The sequence below is a fragment of the Muscardinus avellanarius genome, assembly GCF_963383645.1.
Source record: "Muscardinus avellanarius genome assembly, chromosome: 4".
Classification (NCBI taxonomy): Eukaryota; Metazoa; Chordata; class Mammalia; order Rodentia; family Gliridae; genus Muscardinus; species Muscardinus avellanarius.
In genome coordinates this window covers 12,250,914-12,272,562 of record NC_137789.1, presented here as the reverse complement: position 1 = coordinate 12,272,562, position 21,649 = coordinate 12,250,914, and the positions used below count along the sequence as shown (strand labels likewise).

At 45.0% G+C, this 21,649-nt stretch overlaps 1 protein-coding gene across 4 annotated transcripts in view; it reads right to left on the bottom strand.

Moving 5' to 3' along the window:
* The window catches only part of ASAP1 (ArfGAP with SH3 domain, ankyrin repeat and PH domain 1), a gene marked incomplete at both ends in the record, with an annotated part of 307,685 nt that overhangs the window by 45,119 nt on the left and 240,917 nt on the right, over positions 1-21,649 (bottom strand). For all 4 annotated transcript variants that reach the window (XM_080694994.1, XM_080694996.1, XM_080694995.1 and 1 more), the window contains 2 exons: positions 3,630-3,678; positions 6,269-6,356. In XM_080694994.1, coding sequence (XP_080551120.1) covers positions 3,630-3,678; positions 6,269-6,356 — 137 coding nt within the window. The remainder of the gene's footprint in view (positions 1-3,629; positions 3,679-6,268; positions 6,357-21,649) is intronic.

Genomic DNA, 21,649 nt, shown 5'->3' with positions numbered 1-21,649 from the left:
TGGATATATTTTAAATAGTGTTTTAAAATTATTAGTTTCAAATTAGAGACTAGAAATTGTTTTGTTAAAAATAATTCAAGAAACTGTGCATTAGGACCAAGAGCAGCGGAGCTGCTGTTACTGGGTTCTCCGCGCTCGGCGTGTCTCCTCGGGAACTCTGCGCGTGGGTTCTCCGCGCCCTGTGTGTCTCCTCGGGCACTCTGGCGCCTGGTTCCCTGACATGGACCAGTATTTACTCTCTGCCATGGGCTTACAGTCTGCAACAGACTCCCCCAAGAGTTGCTAGGTTATGGTATAAAATACAGCAGTTACGAGACTGGAGTGCGTATGGCTGGGAGGAGAGTCACTTTTTTGTTGTTGTTGTTTTGTTTGTTTTTGTGGTACTGGGAATGGAACCCAGGGGCCTTCTACCTTCGGGCTACACTTCCAGACCTATTTTATTTTTTATTTGGAAACAGGGTCTCTTAAACCAGGTTAGGCTGGCTTCGAACCTGCGCGATCCTCCTGTCTCCGCCTCCCAAGCGCAGGGATTACAAGCGTGCGCCACCGCGCCCGGCGGAGAGCCGCTTTTGTTGGCCCCCTTTCAGAGCTCCTCCACCATTCCACATTTGCCTCGATCCCACGGCTCACAATCAAAGAAGTTTGTCACGACAGTCAGAAAATATATATTTAAAGGAGAATTAATTTTCCAAAGGAAGTAATTCAAATATAGGAATGGAATGGCTACATTTCAAAAGGCTCAAGAATCCACGGGACTATTTCCGAAAATATTTTTTAACTTTTAAATTCTTTTAAAGGAGTGGGCATATCAAAAATACTCAGAAACAATATAATGCATTATCATATCTTAATACTTTAAAATAAAAACTGTCACATGCAAGGAGAGTCATACATTTCATCCTTGCTTTCAAAACCCTGCAAGTGAGACATATAGTTCCCATCCACTCATCTGCCTCCGCCCATTACTCTACCAAGGAGAAGACTGGGCCAACGATCTGCATGGGGTCGGACGGCCCTAGTCATCAGAGCCTAGCCTAGAAGCCAAGTTGCCAGACTTTAAATGAGCATTAGCTATTTTTTATTTGCCTTCCTTCTTCTCTCTTTTTGGTATCAAGGGCATTCTAGGTCTGAACTACACCCCAGCCCTATCTATTTTAGCTTTTATTTGGAAATAGTCTTGCTAGATTGCCTAGAGTTTCGCTAAGTTGGTGAGGCTGGCCTCAAACCTGTGATCCTCCTGTCATGGCCTCCCAAGTTCTGGGATTACAGGCATGTACCACCATGCCTGGCTCTTGCCTTCTTTCTTGATAAGAAGAAACTTCATTTAATTTTACTGGACACCTTCACACAGGAAAAGAAATTCAAAGAGTCGGTGAAGGTGTCCCTATGTAAACTGGAGGTAAAGAGTTGAGGCTTCCCTCTGGGGCACGTGTGTTCTCTGGTACTACCATTACCTTCTACATCCACAAAACGAGGCCCCCATCACCCAAAGAGTGAAAGAGCAAGATGTGAGCGATTTCAGGATGGACGCAGCAGCGCCTTTGCTGAGGACTCGAGTTCCACAGGCAGGAAACCAGCAGCGCTCTGCAATCATTGGGACTGAATTACCCACGCAAGGCCCGGCTCTGAGACAAGGGAACCAAGAGGGCACGGACGTCTGTCTTGCCTCACACATACTCCTCACCTGTTCTCTACTTAGGACTCTGACGAAGGGAACGAGGAAAGAGTGGAATTAGAGACGGGAGACAATGTTCCAAGGTGGTTTTGTAATCTTGGCTGGGTTGAAATCCTGGCTTAACAGGACCGTGATGAGGGGCACACGGCGCCTCTGTTTCCTCATCTGCAAACTAGGAAGACAAGTCCCTACTTCCTGGGGTTGTAGGGATGAATAAGGCACCAAGTATGTTGGCACAGTGCCAGCTCAAGGAATAAGCTCTCTCTCTGAATCTGGGGGCAGCTCTCCTGACTCGGCCCTTTCTCCTTTGGTTCCTGGCTACACTGCAGTGGGCAGCTCTGTACCCAGGACACTGCGCCTCCAGTCCCTCCCTTCCTGCTCTGCCCACGGCTTCGTGGCCACAGCTCCGCCAGCTACGTCTTCCCTTCCTCTAGGAAGCCATCTCTAGGCAATACCTCCATGACCCCCTGCGGGTGTGTGGCTGAGCCTGCACCCCCCCCATTGTCTCCTGTCCCTGTGCTCAACACCTGCGCCTTGGTATAATGCTTGTTTCCTTCCTTCCTGGCAGGGCTCCACTTAATTCCGTGATATGTCTTATTTGCATAGTCCTTAGCATCTAGATGACATTCGCCAAATCCTCAGATGGGTGAATGGAAAATGGACCTTGATTTTCCTCTTCTTGTGTCTCTCTAAGCTGTTTTCTTTTTCTTCTTCTTTTTTTTTCCAGATGTGGGGATGGAGCCCAGGGGCATTCTACCTCTGAGCTACACCCCCTGCCCTTTTTTTTTTCCCCTGTATTTTGAAACCGGGTCTCACTGAGTTGCAAAGGGCCTCACTAAGTAGCTGAGGCGGCTGTGAACCGCGATTCTCTGGTCTCAGCCTCCTGAATGCTGGGATTACAAGAGTGCAACACCATTTTCTTCTATTTCTCCCAATTTTATATGCCTTCGCCTATTCTCCTATTTCTCACCATTTCTTATTCTCCTTCTGATCCTTTTATCATTTTGTCTCTGAGACAGGAAGAGTATAATAGTCCAGAAAAATGAGTGAGTGAATGAGTGAGTGAGTGAGTGTGTATGTGTGTGTAAGAGAAAGAAAAGGAGAGGGGAGAGAGGGAAGAGGTGAGTGTAAGGCAAGATGGGTATAAACTGAAAGGCTCTCTCTGGAAAGAATTAAAAAAGGAAAAGAATTACCATGTGCCACCGATAGACAGGAGCTTATGGTTTATGGAACATGGGCCAAACTACCCCAAGTACTTGTTAGAAATAAGGAAAAAATTGAGCACCCATAAAGGTTTAATTGCTGCTTTAACACCACGATGCGAGCTGAGAACATCAGAGCCACACACTGCGTTTTGCAGCGCAGGCAGCCTACAGGAAGGAAGAGGGCATACAGGTGGCTCGGGACCGTGGTGCCAGTGAGTGGTATGCAATACCAAGCCCCGTTCTCACTGCACCACTGCACCAGGCTCCCTTGAGCTGTGCTGTGCTCGCCCTGGGGAATAGTGCCTCCTGTGTGGTTCCTTCAAGGCCAGCCTCTCCTCACCTCTCACAAGAACAGCCAAGCAGCCAGGTAGGCTGGCTCATGTGTTTGACAACCAAGCATGGAGTAAGCCCCGCCTAAGCACAGCTGACATGATTACAGGATGAGTAAGACACAGTCCTCGTTCTCAAAGGCTCTTGGTGTCTGGCGGGCTGCAGGCTGCACAGAGGATCAGAGTGGGGTGAGGCGGCTGTGGGCAGAGGGGAGGGAGCAACGGCTTGGCAGGTGGGGAGGCCTGAGCAGAGTCTTGCAAGAGGCATGAATGTTTACTGCGCAGACAGGACATGGCACCCAGGCAGGGAGGAGCGGAGTGTGAAGCCCCAGAGAGGGCAGGAGCACGGAGAGCTGCCAGAACCATTTCCACCCTGCCCTTTCAATTCAAGCCACGTGCCATTGTTTCAGAACTACTTACGCTACATAATCCTGCTCATCTTCTGCCTGAAAGTGATATGTCCTATTATCTGAAATACAAAACAGAAAAAAAGGTGAAACCCCAGGAAGCAGAGCACCTTCAGGCACGATGCAGATTTTAACATCCCTGTGGAAAAAACTTGCACAGTACAAGTAAGGTGCTCAGTATTATTCTATTTGTACCCCATTATGTTTTAGTGGTTCGACAATTCACATTGCCAATATTACTCTTTTCAAGTACAAGAGGAATACAATAAGACAGCATGCAAACATTAGGCAGCTCTGGAAACAAAAGGCGAGAAGGGTCCCACCCTCTCCAGCCTGGCTTCGGGCTTCGGTGATGGCCTGGAGCTACCAGCACCTCCTTTTCAGAAGCGACAATTCACCACTTCTCTGACCCAAGCTCCACCTGCAGGCAGCTCGGGCCACTGCTACACATGCTGAGCTGCTTCTGGTTCAATCAGACTTTGAGGAAGAAAGGCTCGGCCTCTGCCACCCAGAGAGTGGAAGGACAGGCCGAATGTGGACATTCTGGACAGGTGGTCCAAGAGCTATCCGGAAACTCTAGATTCACAAGAATGCCCAATACACTCAGCTGAAATGACCTTTACTGAGCAATTCCTGTGGGTCTGCCCCAGACTAGCCACTCACACCTTTCATCTCCCAGAGAGAATGTCAACGCGCATGTCAAAGAGCCCGAGAACCTCGGCCGAACCCCCACTTCATCGCTGTGTGAATTTGAGCAAGTCACTGAACCTCTTTCGGTCTCAGACATTTCTTCTGTAAAACGGGAAACTGAGGGCTTTTTCATTTAGGTGCCTAACAGCTGACAACTACAGCTTCTTAAATCTAGGGCTCGCGGCTTTTTGAAGTCAATCATAATCCTAACTTTTCATATTTGTTTAGTTTCACTAACAAATGAAACCTCTCGGCTGTGAACACCATGGGGAGTCTGAACTTCACACAGATGCTACATGACGCAGCTCAGGCTCCATCTAAACGGGCTCATGACCGAGTCGATCTCGTGGGTCACAGCTGTTTTTGGCCTTATGTTCACACAGCTGCATGAACAGGATGGCACGGGCAGGAAGGTACTTTGTGCTTCTCACACAGGTCGTGCACGCTGGATGCTAGCTTGTTTTGCTCGCTGGGTTCTGACACGCAAGAGACGGTTCTCAAGGCTGGTGTTACAGGACTTCAGTATAGTAGTGACAAACACTTCATTGGCTCTGCTCTCCTCTCCCTTTAGAAAGAGGTGTCCTGAGCTGGGCGTGTTGGTGCACGCTTGTAATCTCAGCATTTGGGAGGCTGAGACCTGAGGATCGGGGTTTGCGGACAGCCTCAGCTACTTAGTGAGGCCCTCTGCAACTCAGTGAGACCCTGTTTCAAAATAAAGAATAAAAAAAATAGGGCAAGGAGTGTAGCTCAGAGGCCAAATGCCCCTGTGTTCCATCCCCAGACTGAAAAAAAAAAAAAAAAAAAAGAAAGAGGTGTCCTCTCAGCTGCTGTGTGGACAGGAAACACAGCCACCGGAGCCAGCATGGGCTCAGGAAGCCGACCTAGCTGACCTGGCACAGACACCCTCTCCCCAGCCACTGTCCACCGTGAGAACACGGGCTGCCCGTCAGGTGGCGGCTCATTCTGATCTCTCCTAGAACAAGAGAAATGCAAACTCTGAGCAAGTACAAACTCTGAGTAAGAAAGTGAAGGGATGCAGTGGGCAAGTTTGAAGGCAATTCTTGGAAACAAGAAAATAATTTTCCTGTAATAGCCTGATTTTGCAGGGATATAACAGCAGGCAAAATAGCTGTATGGATACAGTGGCACACCTGCATCGCTAAGTCTACAATTGTGTTTCTTATCCGTGTGTGTGTGTGTGTGTGTGTGTGTGTGTGTGTGTCACTGGGGATTAAGCCCAGGTGTATTCTACCTCTGGGCTACAGCCCCAGCCCTATTTCATTTTCTAAAATTTTGAAACAAGGTTTCACTAAGGTGCAGACAGCCTTGCTAAGTTGCTGAGCCTGGCCTCAAACTTGAGATCCTTCTGTCTCAGACTCCCAAGTACTTCGATTATGGCCTGTACCACCTGCCTGGCTTTATATCTGTTTCTTTACCAGAGGTGCACATCAAAATCATCTAAGGGCTTAAAAAGTAAAAAGAAAACAAAGAAACAAAACACCGATCTCTGAGCCTCGTACCAAGGACTGCATTTTGGCAGATTTAGGAGAAAAATGGGAGTATACTTAGAAAAAACCCTCCACGGGGACACAGCTGTGCACACCAACATACAAATCTAGATTCTAGACATGCTCAGATCTGACACTGCCATGCCTTTCTACCACAGGTGGGCTGGCTCAGTGCAATGGAGCAACCCCAGAAAGCCTGGCGTGGCGGCACATGCCTACAGGTCCAGCCACTCGGGAGGCTGAGGCAGGAGAATTACTGGAGCCCAGGAGTGTGAGCCAGCCTGGGCATCTAGACCCCATCTGAGCTCCACACATAGGAATAGCAAGAAGCTGTTACGTGGTGACTCTGGATGCCTGCTTGGAAAAGCAGCTGCGTCACTATCCAGGGAACTGGAAATGCACAGGGTCCAAACCCGCAGAAACCGACTCGGAGCGTGTTTTATAAAGTACTCACGTGATATCAGGTCAAAAGACTTCTTGTCCTCGGCATTTGGTTTCACCTGGCAGGTGAGAAGGTTCAGCTTGGCTGGCTGCCTGTTAGACTGGAAAAGAGAAAACGGAGCAGTTACGAGCAGCAAGACCCCCCTGCCTGTGGGCTCAGCCGTCAGGCCTGCTCAGTGACACTATAAGAGAATGCCACATCCATAAGTTTCTGCCTTCAAATATAAGCTGGTAGGTAAAGTCTTTATTCATGCCATTAGAATTCTGGATCTCATTAGGTAAAAAAGTTCTAAGTGCTTTACTAAATGTCTTTTAAGGGTGCATAAATATCTTCGTGGTTAATCAGAATCAAACCAAGATAATGCACGATGCTCTTGGAGAAGGCTAGGCAGTCCACGGAAATGCACCTTCTGGAATCTGCATACGCTTGGCACTTTCAAGTCCTTATGTTATTGCAAAATGCGTTCACCTAGCTCCAACTAGAATGGCCATCATTCAAAACACAAACAACAACAGATGCTGGCGAGGATGTGGAGAAGTGGGAACTCTAAAGCATTGTTGGTGGGATTGCAAATTAGTGCAACCACTTTGGAAAACAGTATGGAGAATTCTCAGAAGAATGGGAACAAATCTACCATTCGATCCAGCAATACCACTCCTGGGTATCTACCCAAAAGAAAGCAAACCAAACGACCAAACTAATGCATGTGTATCTATGTTCATAGCTGCACAATTCACCATAGCCAAACTATGGAACCAGCCAAGATTTCCATCAACAGATGAGTGGATTACAAAACTGTGGGATATGTACACAATGGCATTTTACTCAGCCATTAAAAAAAACTCAATTACGTCATTTTCAGGGAATGGATGGAACTGGAGGACATTATGCTAAGTGAGACTAGTCAGTCACAAAAAATAAAAAATCAGATGCTTTCCCTAATATGTGAAAGCTAAGGAGAAATGGGTCATAGGAGGAACTCTATATGAAAAAGGAAATCCTATAGAGGAGCAAAGACAACCTAAAGGAGGAGAAAGGAGGGGGGAAGAAGGAAATCTCTAAAATACACACTGTACTTAAAAATACAGAAGTCAACCGCTAAGCCAAGCAAGGGAGGGAGGGATGGGGAGGGAATGGGGTGGGAACTGGGTAGGGGTTAAATGAGTGATGTGTATATGTATGTCCACACAAGTTTTTTACCCCAATATGATGTATGAATATAATGCACCAATAAAAAATAAAAAAAATTAAGAAAACAAAATTGCCATGATAAGATGCAAAAATAAATATATAAAATATATTTAAATAAATATATTAAAAAAACAAAATGCAAAATTAGTGGAGCTATATTTCATTCATTTTTTCAGATGACTCCAGTAATCAAGTGTTCCAATCCTGGTAGCTCAGATACCTACAGATTTTGGTCACAAAAAAAATTTACATCACTTTTCTCAAGAGTACACGAATAATTATTACCTGTAAGGTATTGCTTAATGAGCCCTGATAGCTAGAGAGGTGGGGGGAGGGGGAAAAGGGAAGGAGGGAGAGAAAGAAATGGGGATTTCCTATTTAGCAAATCTCTTAGTTAACATATGAACCGACCCTACAGCAGCAGTCATGCCAGCTCAGGAAGCCTGACATGTAAGCATCCCGCCTGCCCGCACTTGTTCAAAGTCAATGCTGGCCAACTGTGCTGCCCGCTGCTGATGACAGGGCTGACTGCAGGGGCCGACTGGGGAGCGAAGCGTCTGAGTGCCTGGGCTGGGCTTTGCTTAAACACAGAAGCCAGTGGAGTAAGCAACAGGACTCTCTGGTCAGACCTGCCTGTCTCAACTGACAGTCATGACTCTTAAAATCCCCATGATTCTATCCACGGAATTTACAGAATTTAAGTTTTTAGGGAAAGCAGAGGGTTAGGAATTAAAGGGACACACCAGTGAACCAATCAAAGCTCCGAACGGTGATGGCATACGATCAAGACAATTTCAGTGACATGGTGCGCCTCTCCTAAGTAACAGGTGCTGGACAGCACATTTCTGTTAACCTTTCTGTGCTCTCTGGGCTGTTTCTAAGACTGCCTCCCTGCTCCGTGTTTCCAGTGAGATTAGACACAGGAAACAGTGCCCCCATGCTTTATCTCTCTGTTCCAAAACACGCTGCCTTGGGAGAGGAAGTGCGTCTCCAAGGGATTTCATGACCACTGCGGGTTCCTTTGATTTAAAAATGGAACTAGAAGTACAGGAGATTGTTACCTAGCAGGAAGTCACGCTTGGGAATGAACTGCTGGCCCACAGAACTGGATGCTAAACCCCAAGGGCAGACTGTCAGAGAACAGACGCGGAGCTTGACTTGCTAACGGCCTCAGACTCCAAACCTGGGATCTGCGGCCACAAACCGAGGCGCAGTCCACTGTGAAAGGAACCTTTGACCTTGCATCTCATCTTGTTGCCAGATCTCCCATGTGCACGACAGTGACAAACACAGGCCTGAAAGGAAGCGGCCCAGCTAATGGTGAGATTCTTGTTCCACTCTGGAATCCACATTTAGAGGATGTGGAAAGGCTTAGGGAGGTTGGAGATGATTAAAGGGTGGGGGTGGAAACCCTGAACATGAAGATGGGTTAGAGGCATTACTTAGTCCAGAGGAAGAAGGCTGGGGGTGACTTAATAACCATCTTCAAGTACACAAAGGTTGTTACTGGGAAGGATGGGCAGCTGTTTTCCATTTGCACAGATGAAAAGAAATGTACTCAAATTTTAGAAGAAGATTTGGGCCAGACCTAAGGAAGAACTTCCCAAGGTTAAGCTGACTGGGTATAATAAGAGGGTTCAGGATTCTTAAGCAGATAAACCAGTCTTTGACAAATTTTAAAAAGTTTTTGGTACTATTCATATCTGAATGCGGTAGAGAGTTAACACAATGATTTCTTAACTCTTCCCAAATCCAGTGTTCTCTGGTGTTTCTTAGCACCAGATACACCATGCAGGAGATAGAATCAGCTCAGTATTAACTGCATCCAGGAGTTACACAGCGCCATTCACTTTTCATTTTTATGCACTATTTCTGAGTATTTTGCTAGAAAGCTTCTGATGATAGGCTTTTACATTATGTAAGTCATTCTATGATTGGCCTGCAACTTCAGTGGCAATGACATATGATATTTATTTCATTAGATGTTTGTCAAGTCTACTGGACTGATGCTTGCCACATTAACAGGAACCTCACTTGACACGGACACAACTTATTTATATCCCTCGAGCTTCCCCAAGCTGAGCTGCCAATGAGGCACCTGACACATGACCTAGCACCCTGAATGTGGCTTCTAGGGAGTAAAACACAGTTTTTATTTATTTATTTATTTTTTTTGTGTTATTTTATTTATTTATTTTTTTAAACAATTTTTTATTGAACATAAATAGTATACATTTATACTGTATTTGGTGCCCTCTCCCTCCTGCCCCCGTTTTCCCTTCCCCCCTCCCACCAATGGTTGTCCAGGTTAACCATGTCTTATTCATAATTTTACATATTAAAACACAGTTTTGACTGTGCAAGCAGCTGACACACCCAGTGCTGAGCCCAGGAACACCAGAAGGGGGTGTGCTGTGTTTAACTGAAGGCCAAGGACCGACGCAGCAGGTGTGGACATCACTACAGTAACAACTGTAATTCCAGATGTCTGAATAACTTTCCAAAATTTCAAAGCACTTTCTTGACATTTAGTACTAAATTATAGGTATACTGATTAAAGAAGACATAATCTTTCTTGGGGTTTCCAGCAGACTAAAATCAGAGAAAAACTAAATGACTTGCTCTGGGCTACTTTGAGGTGGGAGGGTTTTGGAACTACTTTCATGTTGTTTAAGTACAGAAGCAAAAGAAGAGGGGAAAAAAAGAAAAAGAAGAAAAACCTAGGAGATATCAATGCACTGAATCCTCTTTGCTAGTGATTCCTATCCCACTCAGAATACAACCCCCTGTCTGTACCCTGACTTCCAGGTACTGCCTACAGGCCTCTGGCCTCTGTCTTGGCCTACATCTGCCGGACCCTGGACAGGGGTGCCTTTCACTGGGAACGAGCCTGTCCCTGCTAGTGCCCTCATCTCCAGACTCACTCCCCGCAGGCCGCACCAGTTAGTACATCTTCAGAAGGGGCAATTCCTGGCCATCCCCTTCCATGAGGTCCTCCTTCTTACACCTTCCCGTAGCTCTTCCTAGCTTCGTGTCTGTCTACCCATTAAGGGAACATATTTTTCTCCCACTAAAATATTCTTGGCATCCAGCAATTATTCAAAAATTTCAAATAGACCACGTTCCAATAATCTCAGGTACACTACCTCATGTGCTCCCCGGAAGGGAGGTCGTTTAAGTTTCTTTCATTAGATGAAGGAATGAAGGCTCAGAGAGGGCAAGAAATATTCCTAAAATCTCCCAATAAGGATGTGGTTTAAATGTAGCAGAGGCTATCATCCTGAACTTCACACGGCTCCTGGAAAGGAGGAGGACCAATGCTCCTGTGTCCCTGGAATGTGCGCCTCATTCCTTCAGATATCTCCACAAACATTTATCGAGTGCCTACCATCTGTCAGTACAAAGAGCTTGGGTCAGTAGTGTAAGAATTCTGAAATTCACCTTTCCTACTTAACTGTGGTAGCCACTTTGGTTCATGTCTTGTTAGCCAACAAAAGTTTATAATCCCCAAACTTCCTGATCTACAGTACTTGTATGAAATGTAATAATTTCATGATAAAACATCTGAGCTGTTTCTTTTTTCTTTTAAGGGTTTTCATTACAGTTCGTCAACAGAGTGGGCAGGGAGTGGCAGAGAGGAGAATGTTTAACAGGCTCATGTTATCCTCACACACGAGGTCTGTTCTGCAGAAGCAGTATATCGACTTCTTGACAAGTGCATGAAATTTACCTGTGTCAAGCATGGGGCAAAGAAGTTCATACTTAGATGGTAATTCTCACAACACCCTACTGTTGGTCAGCACTATTGTTACTGCCCCCTATTTGACGGATGAAGAAACCCAGGCTTGACAAGGTTAACTAACTTGGCCTCAAGGTCAAGACTAGTGAAGGTGGCACGTTTCTAAGAAACTCTGAATTTTCCACACTGGGGTGGGCGGATGCCCAGCAGCATGGAAGTTGACTGAGTTCAGGGTGCAAGTCTTTGTTTTACACCTTCAAATTTGTAAACTCAGGACTTTAGACTTTTTACCCCTGAATACAAAATCATATATACTGTAATACAATGGACAATTTAAAAACATCTGGGCTCTAAATTAATGAGGTTTTTATTCTCTTTGCTTTTCTACTAGAATTACAGAGCCACACTGGAAGTGCAACAGACACTGTTTCAAGACTGACCCTTGGACAATCTCCAACGTAAGGTTTAGAAACCCCAGCTCTCGCGAGTGTGAGGCCTGTTGTTTTGATCTGCAACCTCTTTTTAAAATTTTTATTCTCCAGTTTCATCCTTCCTTCTTCATTTATGAAGCAAGCTCCTTGCAGGAGTTTCCTCTAATCTTGGTTCAACATGAAAGCAGGAGAGATTTCTCTGGCAGGTCCTCACATCCTAGGCAGCATTAACACTGTGACTCTCTTGTTATTCTGGAGGATTTGCCAACAGGAGAGATCAAGGAAGCACTACTGATCTCTGAAGCCCACATAAGAGACTGCAGCAAAATACCTGGTTTTAGTGGAGCCATCCTTTGGGAATGGAGGCTTTTGCTAGTTTGGGATGTCTGGATCGACATGATGTTCAGTTAATTTACAGCACAAATTTATTCATACTCTAAGGTACACAAGAGAATGGAGAATATCAGACATGAGGGTAATCGAACCTGGGTCTGAGTCTAGGCCTAGGCATCTATGAAGAGACCACAGTACGTATCTTAACCCTCTGAGCTCAAGTCTGCTCAGCAGGAAGAGAGGCCATAACACCATCTTTGCTGGAACGGCACGCTCAGAGAATGCAGGACAAGTTGCTGCCTGGGACACAACACAGGCTCTGCAATCCAAATTCCTGGGGTCAAATCTGGCCCAGTTCTCACTGGTTATGTGACTTTCAGACCTCTTTCCATCAAAATGAAAATAACAGCTGCTCCTTCGTCAGGGTGTAAATTGCCCAGCATACAGAAAATGCTTGTTTCAGTCTATCTAGTTACTATAATGGAATACCTGAAGCGAGGCACACCTAATTAAAAAGAGGAGGTTTAGCCGGGTGTGGTGGCGCACACCTGTAATCCCCGTGCTTGGGAGGCAGAGACAGGAGGATTGCGTAGGTTCGAAGCCAGCCGTGCGCGCTGGCTTAGGAGACCCTGTTTCCAAATAAAAATGTAAAAATAGGTCTGGAAGTGTAGTCTGGAGATAGAAGGGCTTCCAGGAACCCCAGTACCACCACCAAAAAAAAAAAAAAAAAAAATAAATAAATAAAAAAATAAAATAAAATAAAAATAAAATAAAAAAGAGGAGGTTTATTTGGCTGACAGTTTTGGAGGCTCCATGTTCAGACAGCTCTCGGCAGGGCATAGTGGTGGGAGTGTGTGCAAGAGGGGAAGCACAGGAAAGACAGGGAGCCAGAGAATGGTTCAGGTGTCAGGCTTGCTCTTATAACAGCGTATTCTCACGAGGTCCCAGGGTCCCATGAAAACTATTTTAAGTCTTTCTGAGGGCAGCACCCCCAATCACATAACTTACTCTTTATTTTGGGGGGGTGTTTCTGGGAATGGAAACCAGGACATTCGACCTCCAAGCTACACCCCCTGCCCTATTTTTTATTCTTTATTTTGAAACCGGGTTTCACTGAGTTGCAGAGGGCCTCACTAAGTAGCTGAGGCTGGCTGTGAATTATGATCCTCTGGTCTCAGCGCCGGGAATGCTGGGATTACAAGTGTGCGCCACCACGCCCGGCTACATAACCTACTTACAAGGCCCCACCACTTTCAACACTGCCACAATGAGCACCAAACTTCCAATACAAGAACCTTGGGGGATACATTCAGACCATATCCAAACCACAGGAAGGTCCAGCAAATGTCAACTATTATCTTTATTGTTACTAAATAACTCCTCTATTGGTGGCCACACAGCTGGTATGCAAAGTTTACCTTTGACAATTTCCTTTGGTTTAAGGTGGTATTTCTTGCTAAAACACAACCACCCCAGGGAGAGTTAACCATTCAAGATTCAAACAAAGCATCAGATACTGTTAGACCTGATGTTTGCAGAGGCGTCAACAGTGTGGATGAGTGGGGGGCTTCGGGCTGACTGAGAGAAACCAAAGAGGGGGCTAAAAGACCCAGGAACTGACTGAAATATGATCTGCCCTGGAAGAAGAGCAGGCCTGCCTGTTGCTCTGATTTTGTTAAAGGGCACTCACCTAGAATAGAAAAGGTGATGAGAACTAAGACTTCACAGTAGCCGAGGTGGAGGAGCCAAGTTCATCCTCTGTAACTACTGGGACAGCTGGCCGTTTGTTTCCACCCCACACCCTTCTCCTTTCTCATCCATCTACCACAGATTCCCAAAGTTGCCCAGCCCTGGAGGAACATGCAGAAACAATCCAGGGGGGCATTTACAGCCTTGTATGTAATTGGGGATCACTGAATAAGGAGGTGGTGGAAGTGCCTAGGGGGTGCTGGCATGTATGTGCATGTATGTTATATATATATGTGTGTGTGTATATATATATAATATACATGTGTATATTATATACATATTTTAATTTTTTTCTGAGAAGGGGATGGTAAGCTTGGGTTTAGAAAGCTATGCATATTATTGGCAAAGTGGTTTCCACTCTGGCTGAACATTAGAATGACCTGGGAAGGAGCCAGGTGTGGTGGCGCACACTTGTAATCCCAGTACTTGGGAGGCTGAGACAGGAGGATCGCAGGTTCATGGTCAGCCTCAGCTACTTAATGAGGCCCTCTACAACTTAGTGAGACCTTGTTTCAGAATAAAGAATAAAAAATAGGGCTGGGGCTATAGCTCACAGGTAGAATGCCCCTGGGTTCCATCCCCAGTAAAAAACAAAATAACACACACACACGCGCGTACACACACACACACACACACACACACACTCACACACGAAAGATCTGGGAAGCAATATTTTGGCTTTACCTCCATATCAAGCCAATGTGTCAACAGGGCTAAAAATCACTTAGATTCATCTGTCCAGCTGCGGCCTTTTCCAGTCACTTTTAAGGGTCTATTCAGATACAAGCGATAAAGGATGACTGAAATATATGATATGATACTGCATATAATCTTGGGGTTCAAATAGTGAAAAGGGGAAATGCTCTTCATTAGGATTCAAAATAGTAAAACTCTCTGTTAAACATATTATTTAGAAGAACAGATCGCCTGTGAGGCTTAAGTAGGTAAATTCCTATACATGTTTAACAGCATCTGAACTTGGGAAGTCCTCTAAACAACACGAATACTTCCATTTGCAATGTGGTAGAAGCCTACAGAGATGTTCCCCAGTGACCTGAGTTTGAAAACAGTGCTGCTTATTTCCTATGTCCAAATGACACTGTCCGTCCTGGCATAACTGCATTTCTTCTGTGGTGAACACGACTGTGGAGAGGGGCCAACACTAGTTCCTTTGGACCTGCAGATCATACAGTGGCTGGAACTGAAGTCAGAGCCCAGCACAACTAAACTACACCCTGCATTTTGAACTTGACTCATCACAGTCAATTCTGGTCTTTTATTGGGAACAAACAAACACCAAAAAGAAGGGAGGCATAAAGGCTCCTAGGGTGAAAGACATTTAAATAAAACTTAATCTCCAAATCCTGCCTATGCTGTTTCTCCTGGGAGTTTCCTGAACATGCTGTTCAGCCTCGGGATTTTACACCATTCTCTTCCCTCCCCTGGGATGGCTCCTTACCTCGCTTAGTACTAAATGCTCAGAAAAGCCTTCTCTGACCACACTCAAGTAGCTGCTGCTGGTTTTCTACCAGGCCATCCTGCTTGCTTCTTTCATGGCCCTACCCTTTGCTTATTTGAAGCTTCAGGAGGGAAGGAGCCAGTGATTCATCACTGCTTTGTAGAACTCTGCCCAATGCCCGGCTTAGAAAGCGATCAGTACAAACATTCCAATGAACAAATCCTGCCCGTTTCACACGGAGATACTAAAGCTCCTAGAGCTTAAGCAACTTTCACAGCACGGTGCAGCTTGTTGGGGATTGAGCTCAAGTCTTAATGGTTTCAAAGTTTGCCCTTTTAGAATTCACAGTGCTGCTTCTAATTTGTGAGAGGAATGAAAAATATTCTCTCCTCCCAGTGACCATGGGCACAAAGAGGTGGAGTGAGAGAGGAGTCCAGAAGAGCCTCTGGGCCTGAAAGAGCAAACACGTACACTTTACTGCACACGCTGCAGGGAGGAGAGCAACGCTTTTGCAGGTCTGTGATTCCTGAAGGTACGTGGTAGAGTGCATCTTTTAAATCCCTGGCAGCTGAACACAGTTATTCTAAGAGCCCTGGATAGGAATGATAAACAGTGGTCCTTGGGAACACATCCACCGATTCAAGGACAAGGAGAAAGATGTCAAAATCTTGCTCTAGGGAAATGCCCAAGAGGTACCAGAGCTGTTGGTAGCCCCTAATAGGCAGAAATTAAATTTATATGAGAAAATACATATTCAAACTGGCTTTGTAAAGTATGTTGAAGAGTAGAGAGAACAGTAATACAAAGGAATTCCAAAAAGTCACCGTTTCAAATGGAGTGACACATTAGGGAAGAAGATAAGTAGTAATAGTGGTAATAGCTGACATTTACTGAGCACTAATTCTGACCCACATCTCATTCTAATTACTTATAATCAATGAACTCATTTAATCTTTACAACTACCTATAAACTAGGCACTATTCATGGCTCTATGTTATTTGGATGGGGAGAGCCTCACTAGAGATTCAGGCTCAGAAATGGAATTCAAACTCAGACAGTCTGGCTCTACAGTTCTGTAAGCTGTGATCCCAGCTGAGCCCGCCGAGATGACAGTAACTGTGAAGATGAGGGAATCCTCACATCCTTACAGTGGTCCAGGCTCTACAAGACTTTTTTTTTTTTTTTTTTTTTTTGGTGGTACTGGGGGTGGAACCCAGGGGCTTTCTATCTCCGGGCTATACTCTCAGACCTATTTTATATTTTATTTGGAAACAGGGTCTCACTAAGTTTCTGAGAGCCTCACTAAGTGGCTGAGGCTGGCTTCGAACCCATGTGATCCTTCTGTCTCAGCCTCCCAAGTGCTGGGATTACAAGCGTGCATCACCACACCCGGCTTCTACAAGACTTTTAAATGTGTCTTCTTACTTAATTCTCACTGCACTGAAGACAGGTATGATTCTTTTCCTATTTTACAGATGATTAGTCTGAGTACAATACTAAAGGCACATGCAATAGCAGAATGTACATTAACTGAAGATGGACTTACAACGCTGTGGCCTTCTTCCTTTCCCTGTTGAAGGGATGAGCCTTCAAGGAACTGGAAATGCACCCCATCTAAAAACACTGCACCTGTCTAGTCCAGGTAGTTCCCAAACTTTTTGAGTAAAACACCAAACATTTTTGGTGAACATTTTGTGTGACATTAAAATACTTCTGGATCCAGTTGTGGTGGCACATGCTTGTCATCCCTGCGCTTGGGAGGCTGAGACAGGAGGATCGCACAGGTTCAAAGGCAGCCTCAGCTACTAATTGAGGCTCTTAGCAACTTAGTGAGACCCTGTTTCCAAATAAAGTATAAAATAGGTCTGGGAGGATAGCCCAGAGGTAGAAAGCCCCTGGGTTCAACCCCAGTACCACACACACACACAAAAAGTACTTTTATTGTTGGCAGATTGAAAGACCATAAATTTAGTAGTTTTCATGGTGTGAATCATAAGGGACTCTGGCTACATTTACTAATGGACACTATTACGTAGAAATTTTTCAAATGCAAAATATAAACTCCTAGAACTCTTGAAATACCTTCAGGACCAGTACTTTCCCTTCACCTCCACTCATAAAAGTCCTTACAGCCTTCTCTAAGAATCTCCACGACTGACTCAATGACAAGGCAAGTAGTTTCATTCCCAAAAGCTTCAAAGATCTAACACAACACGGTGTCTGAGGAAAGGGCGGTGGTATAATAGTAAAGCCCAGGCGTTGGGGTTTGCAAACTGATCCAGTGGTTCACAAATTGCATGGCTCTGAGCATGGGGTTTGGTCTCTGAGCTTCATTTATAAAATGCAGTTTCACTTAAAAAGTATGCATTGAGCATTAACTCTACGTCAGGCAATGTGCTAGGTATTAGAAATGAAGGAAGAGTAAGACACAGTCCCTACCACCTAGGAACTTTTGGCCTAGTGAAAAACTGAGATAGGAACCCCCATCCTGTAGGACTATCTTAGAGATTAAGTGCAGGCGCACTCTGTAAGTGCTCAAAAAATGGCACTTCCCTTTCTGTTTTCAACCCATTATTTGAATAGTATGTGACACTGAGTAAAAAAATCAGGAGGCTTCTCAAGAGCACAGCTGCTTATACTTGCAAAGTTAATTTTGCAGGCTCACTACAAGAAAGTAATAGTGAACCTATAGTTCTTACATTTTACTTCCTTCATAATTGTTTTTGTTTTATTATAGCTCAGTTATACTGTAGTGCTTGTAGTTAAGAAGAAACAATTCAAAGGCGTAGAAATAGACTCAGAGCAAGATGGGGCTAAGAGTTGCTCCAGCAATCGTCAACACCAACTTGACCAGCAATTCACACACCAACCCACCTTCACAAGAGCCAAGGAAGCCAGGTGAGGGACCACATCTGGCTTCAGGACAGCAAAAAGAGAGTGCTCATGGCAGAAAGGAAAGGACTGCGGAGTCACCCCTCTCCCACCTCCAAGCAGCAGCTATGAGATCCTTCGCTTGGGGGAGGGCCAGGGGAGGGAGTCTCGGCCTTATACTCACCCAGCTCCAGGCCCATCACGGTGAAATCACAGTGAAACCCACAGGTAGAGGAATCGGCTTCAGTGTAGGGAGTTGGCAGGAGCTTTGCTATGCCTAAGTGTTGTCATAGTTTTTTAGACTAGGAATTCTGAAATGAAAGCATCTTCTGTTGTGTTTGAAATGTACTGGATGGGGCTAGGTGTAGAGCTCAGTGGCAGAGGCGCTTGTGAGGCTCTGGGTTGCAGCAGGAAAAATACAGGTTAATAGCAGCCAGGTTCAGTAGGACACTGGTGCAGGCCTGTGACCCCAGGTACTTGACAGGGGGAGGCTGGAGGATTGCAAGACTGAAGCCAGCTTTGGCAACTTAGTGACATCCTGTCTCTAAAATAAATAGACAGACAGATGGACAGACAGACCGACTAGGGAATGTAGCTCAGCGATAAAGCACTACTGGGTACAAAAATAAAAAGTTCTGTGCTGGATAGTTTAATTCCCTGTTCCTCCCCCAAGTGAGAATGTTAAGTTGGGGAGATGAGTAAGTCTTGGAGCAGATCTTACTGGAGTGGTGAAGCTAAAAGACACTGCAGGATTAATCTCAATGCATACCTGTGACAAAAGACGTTATCAAAAATGACACTGATCGGCACCCTTCAAGCTTCAAGCTGGAGGAAGTTCTAAACGCTGAAGGGTCCTCAATAAAAGCTCCAAGTTTTCTGGTAGCAAAGACCCCCCCCCCCCACCTAGTAGAAGAGGGACTATTGGGACTGGGAAAGGGCCTGGGGAGGGAGGAGAGAAGGGCGGTAGGCAGGAGGCAGAGGGTGGGTGGACATGATCAATGCACGATACGCACATGTGTGGAAATGTCAGTGAACCCCATTCATTTGCACAACTGTTAATAATTACAAAAAACAAAAGACTCTTCCCCCCACTTTTACAAGATCACTGAGTATGTTTTCTCAGGACTACTGTCCTGAATTTTCAATCTTAAGTCATCAATGGTCTTTCCAAAACTGGGAAAATTCAGCTAACATTGGCTAGAGAGCTTCCTAAAGGGGTAGGAACGTGATTTCAAGTGATCTGACAGCAAAATAATCTGGCCCAAAGCCAGTGAAAAATGCGGAACAACACAAGTCAGTGGGTGGGAATGAATCAGGAAGAGTCTGCGCCCCCTGCTCGGCCTGAGAGCAGGAGTTCCCACGTTTGGAGCAGGAGGGGCTGCTTGTCAACAGACTTCAGTGTTGCCGGTGACATCGATGAGCAACAGTAATAGCAATAACAACTAAGAACTGTGTGCCACAAGTGGCAAGTTATTTAATCATGCAATCTTTGAATTAAATACTTATCTCAAGGTTGCATAGTAAATCACAAACCTGGGATTCAGACTCAAATCTGGCAGAGTACAATAGACGCCATCCACAGTCCATTCTCTCGACCACTGAACAAGGTGGTCAATGTGATATTTGTTGTTCATTAGACAATGCATATAAATAGATGGCTTACTTAACCACAATAATGTCTTCTGGCAGAAAAGACAAAGGGAAGGGGAAAGATGATTATTTTCAGCAAATTGCTCAAGGTCATGTGACTATCAAGCAGTGGTCCTAATGCATTATTATTATTATTATTATTATTATTATTATTATTATTATTAATTATTTGTGGCACTAGGGATGGAATCAGAGGCACTGTACCTCTGAGCTCCACTCCCAGCCCTATTTTTTAAGTTTTTTAATATTTTGCAACAGGGTCTCACTAAGTTGCGAAGGGCCTCACTAAGTAGCTGAGGCTGTCTACAAACCATAATCCTCCCTCCGGTCTCCACCTCCCGAATGCTGGGATTACAAGTGCGCGCCGCCATGCCTGGCCTCCTGATGCACTATTAACTACATGATTCCCCATTACGCTGCACTGCTTTCCACAGCAAACTCCTAAGAAAAGCAAATAAGTAGAGCATAAAAGGCCAGTACATAACTTGTCAAAATGCCTGCAGAGATGGTTACAGCCAGACAAACCTTGGAGAGAGCTCTCCGGCAGAAGGTAAAAGAGCGAGGGGACACAGTACAACTCTGACTATCTAAAGTCACGATCTAAAGTCAAATAGAAATTTTGACTATAGAACAAAGATGACTGTATGAAATTAAATATGAATAGGTCAAATTATCTAATTTCTATCCATCTATCTTTGGTACCTACATCAACACATGGAAGAAGCTCAGTAATGCTGAATAAGAGAATAATTATTAGTTAACCTCAATGGTAACTGTTAAGTGGTCCAAGTCTGTGGGCAAGATTTCTAATATCAGATAGGTAGCTGGTCAGAACTGGCATAATAGTTAAAAACCCAAGCTGGACCCTTTGAGGGAACATGAAGACCTTTGACGCTCACTACAAAGTTTTGCAAGGACTGAGGGGCAGAGAGGATGCAGCTGCTCAAGCTCCATAAAGAACAGGGACATTTATTTATTTATTCATTTATTTATTATTTTTTATTTATTTATTTTTGGTGGTACTGGGGTTCCTGGAAGTCCTTCTATCTCCGGGCTACACTCAGACCTATTTTTTTTTTTTTGAAGATTTAAAGAAGTTTATTAGAAAGATAGAAATACAGAAAATAGAAATACAGCCCCATGCCAAAATGGCATGATGGGGTGCCTCGAAATGAATACACCAAAGGGATTACACATGGACTCGGCCTTTTATACCCATGACCTCCATCTTGTTTACGTAATTCTCCCAGACCTATTTTTATACTTTTTTATTTGGAAACAGGGTCTCTTAAGCCAGCGCAGCTGGCTTCGAACCTGCGCCATCCTCCTGTCTCTGCCTCCCAAGCACGGGGATTACAAGCATGTACCACCACGCCCGGCTAGGAATCTTTATTTTTTTTATTTATAAATTTTTTTGGTGTGTGTGGTACTAGGGATGGAACCCAGGGGCATTTGACCTCTGAGCTACACCCCAGCCTACTTTTTATTCTTTATTTTGGAACAGGGTCTCACTGAGTTGCAAAGGCCCTCACTAAGTAGCTGAGGCTGTCCTCGAACTGCATTCCTGCTGTCTCAGCCTCCCAAATGCTGGGATTACAAGTATGCACCACCATGCCCGGCTAAGAATAGGAATCTTTAGATGCATGCTGCTAACTGGGTGCAGTGGTGCACACTTGTAACCCCAATATTTGGGAGGCTAATATAGGAGGATTGTAGGTTCAAGGCCGGCCTCAGCAATTTAGTGAGACCCTGAAAACAACAAAAGGGGTGGGGCCATAACTTGGAGGCACAATGCCCTTGGGTTCAATCACCAGTACAAAAAAGAAAAAAGATAAAAAGATGCATAATGCATGCAATCATCTGTCAGAAAGGACTCAGCTGTAAGTGTGTCTGAGCGCCTTCTGTGTGTAAAGGTCTGTGTCCTGATCTGAAGACAGGAAGACCAAGGGGACCAGATGAGCACCTGTGG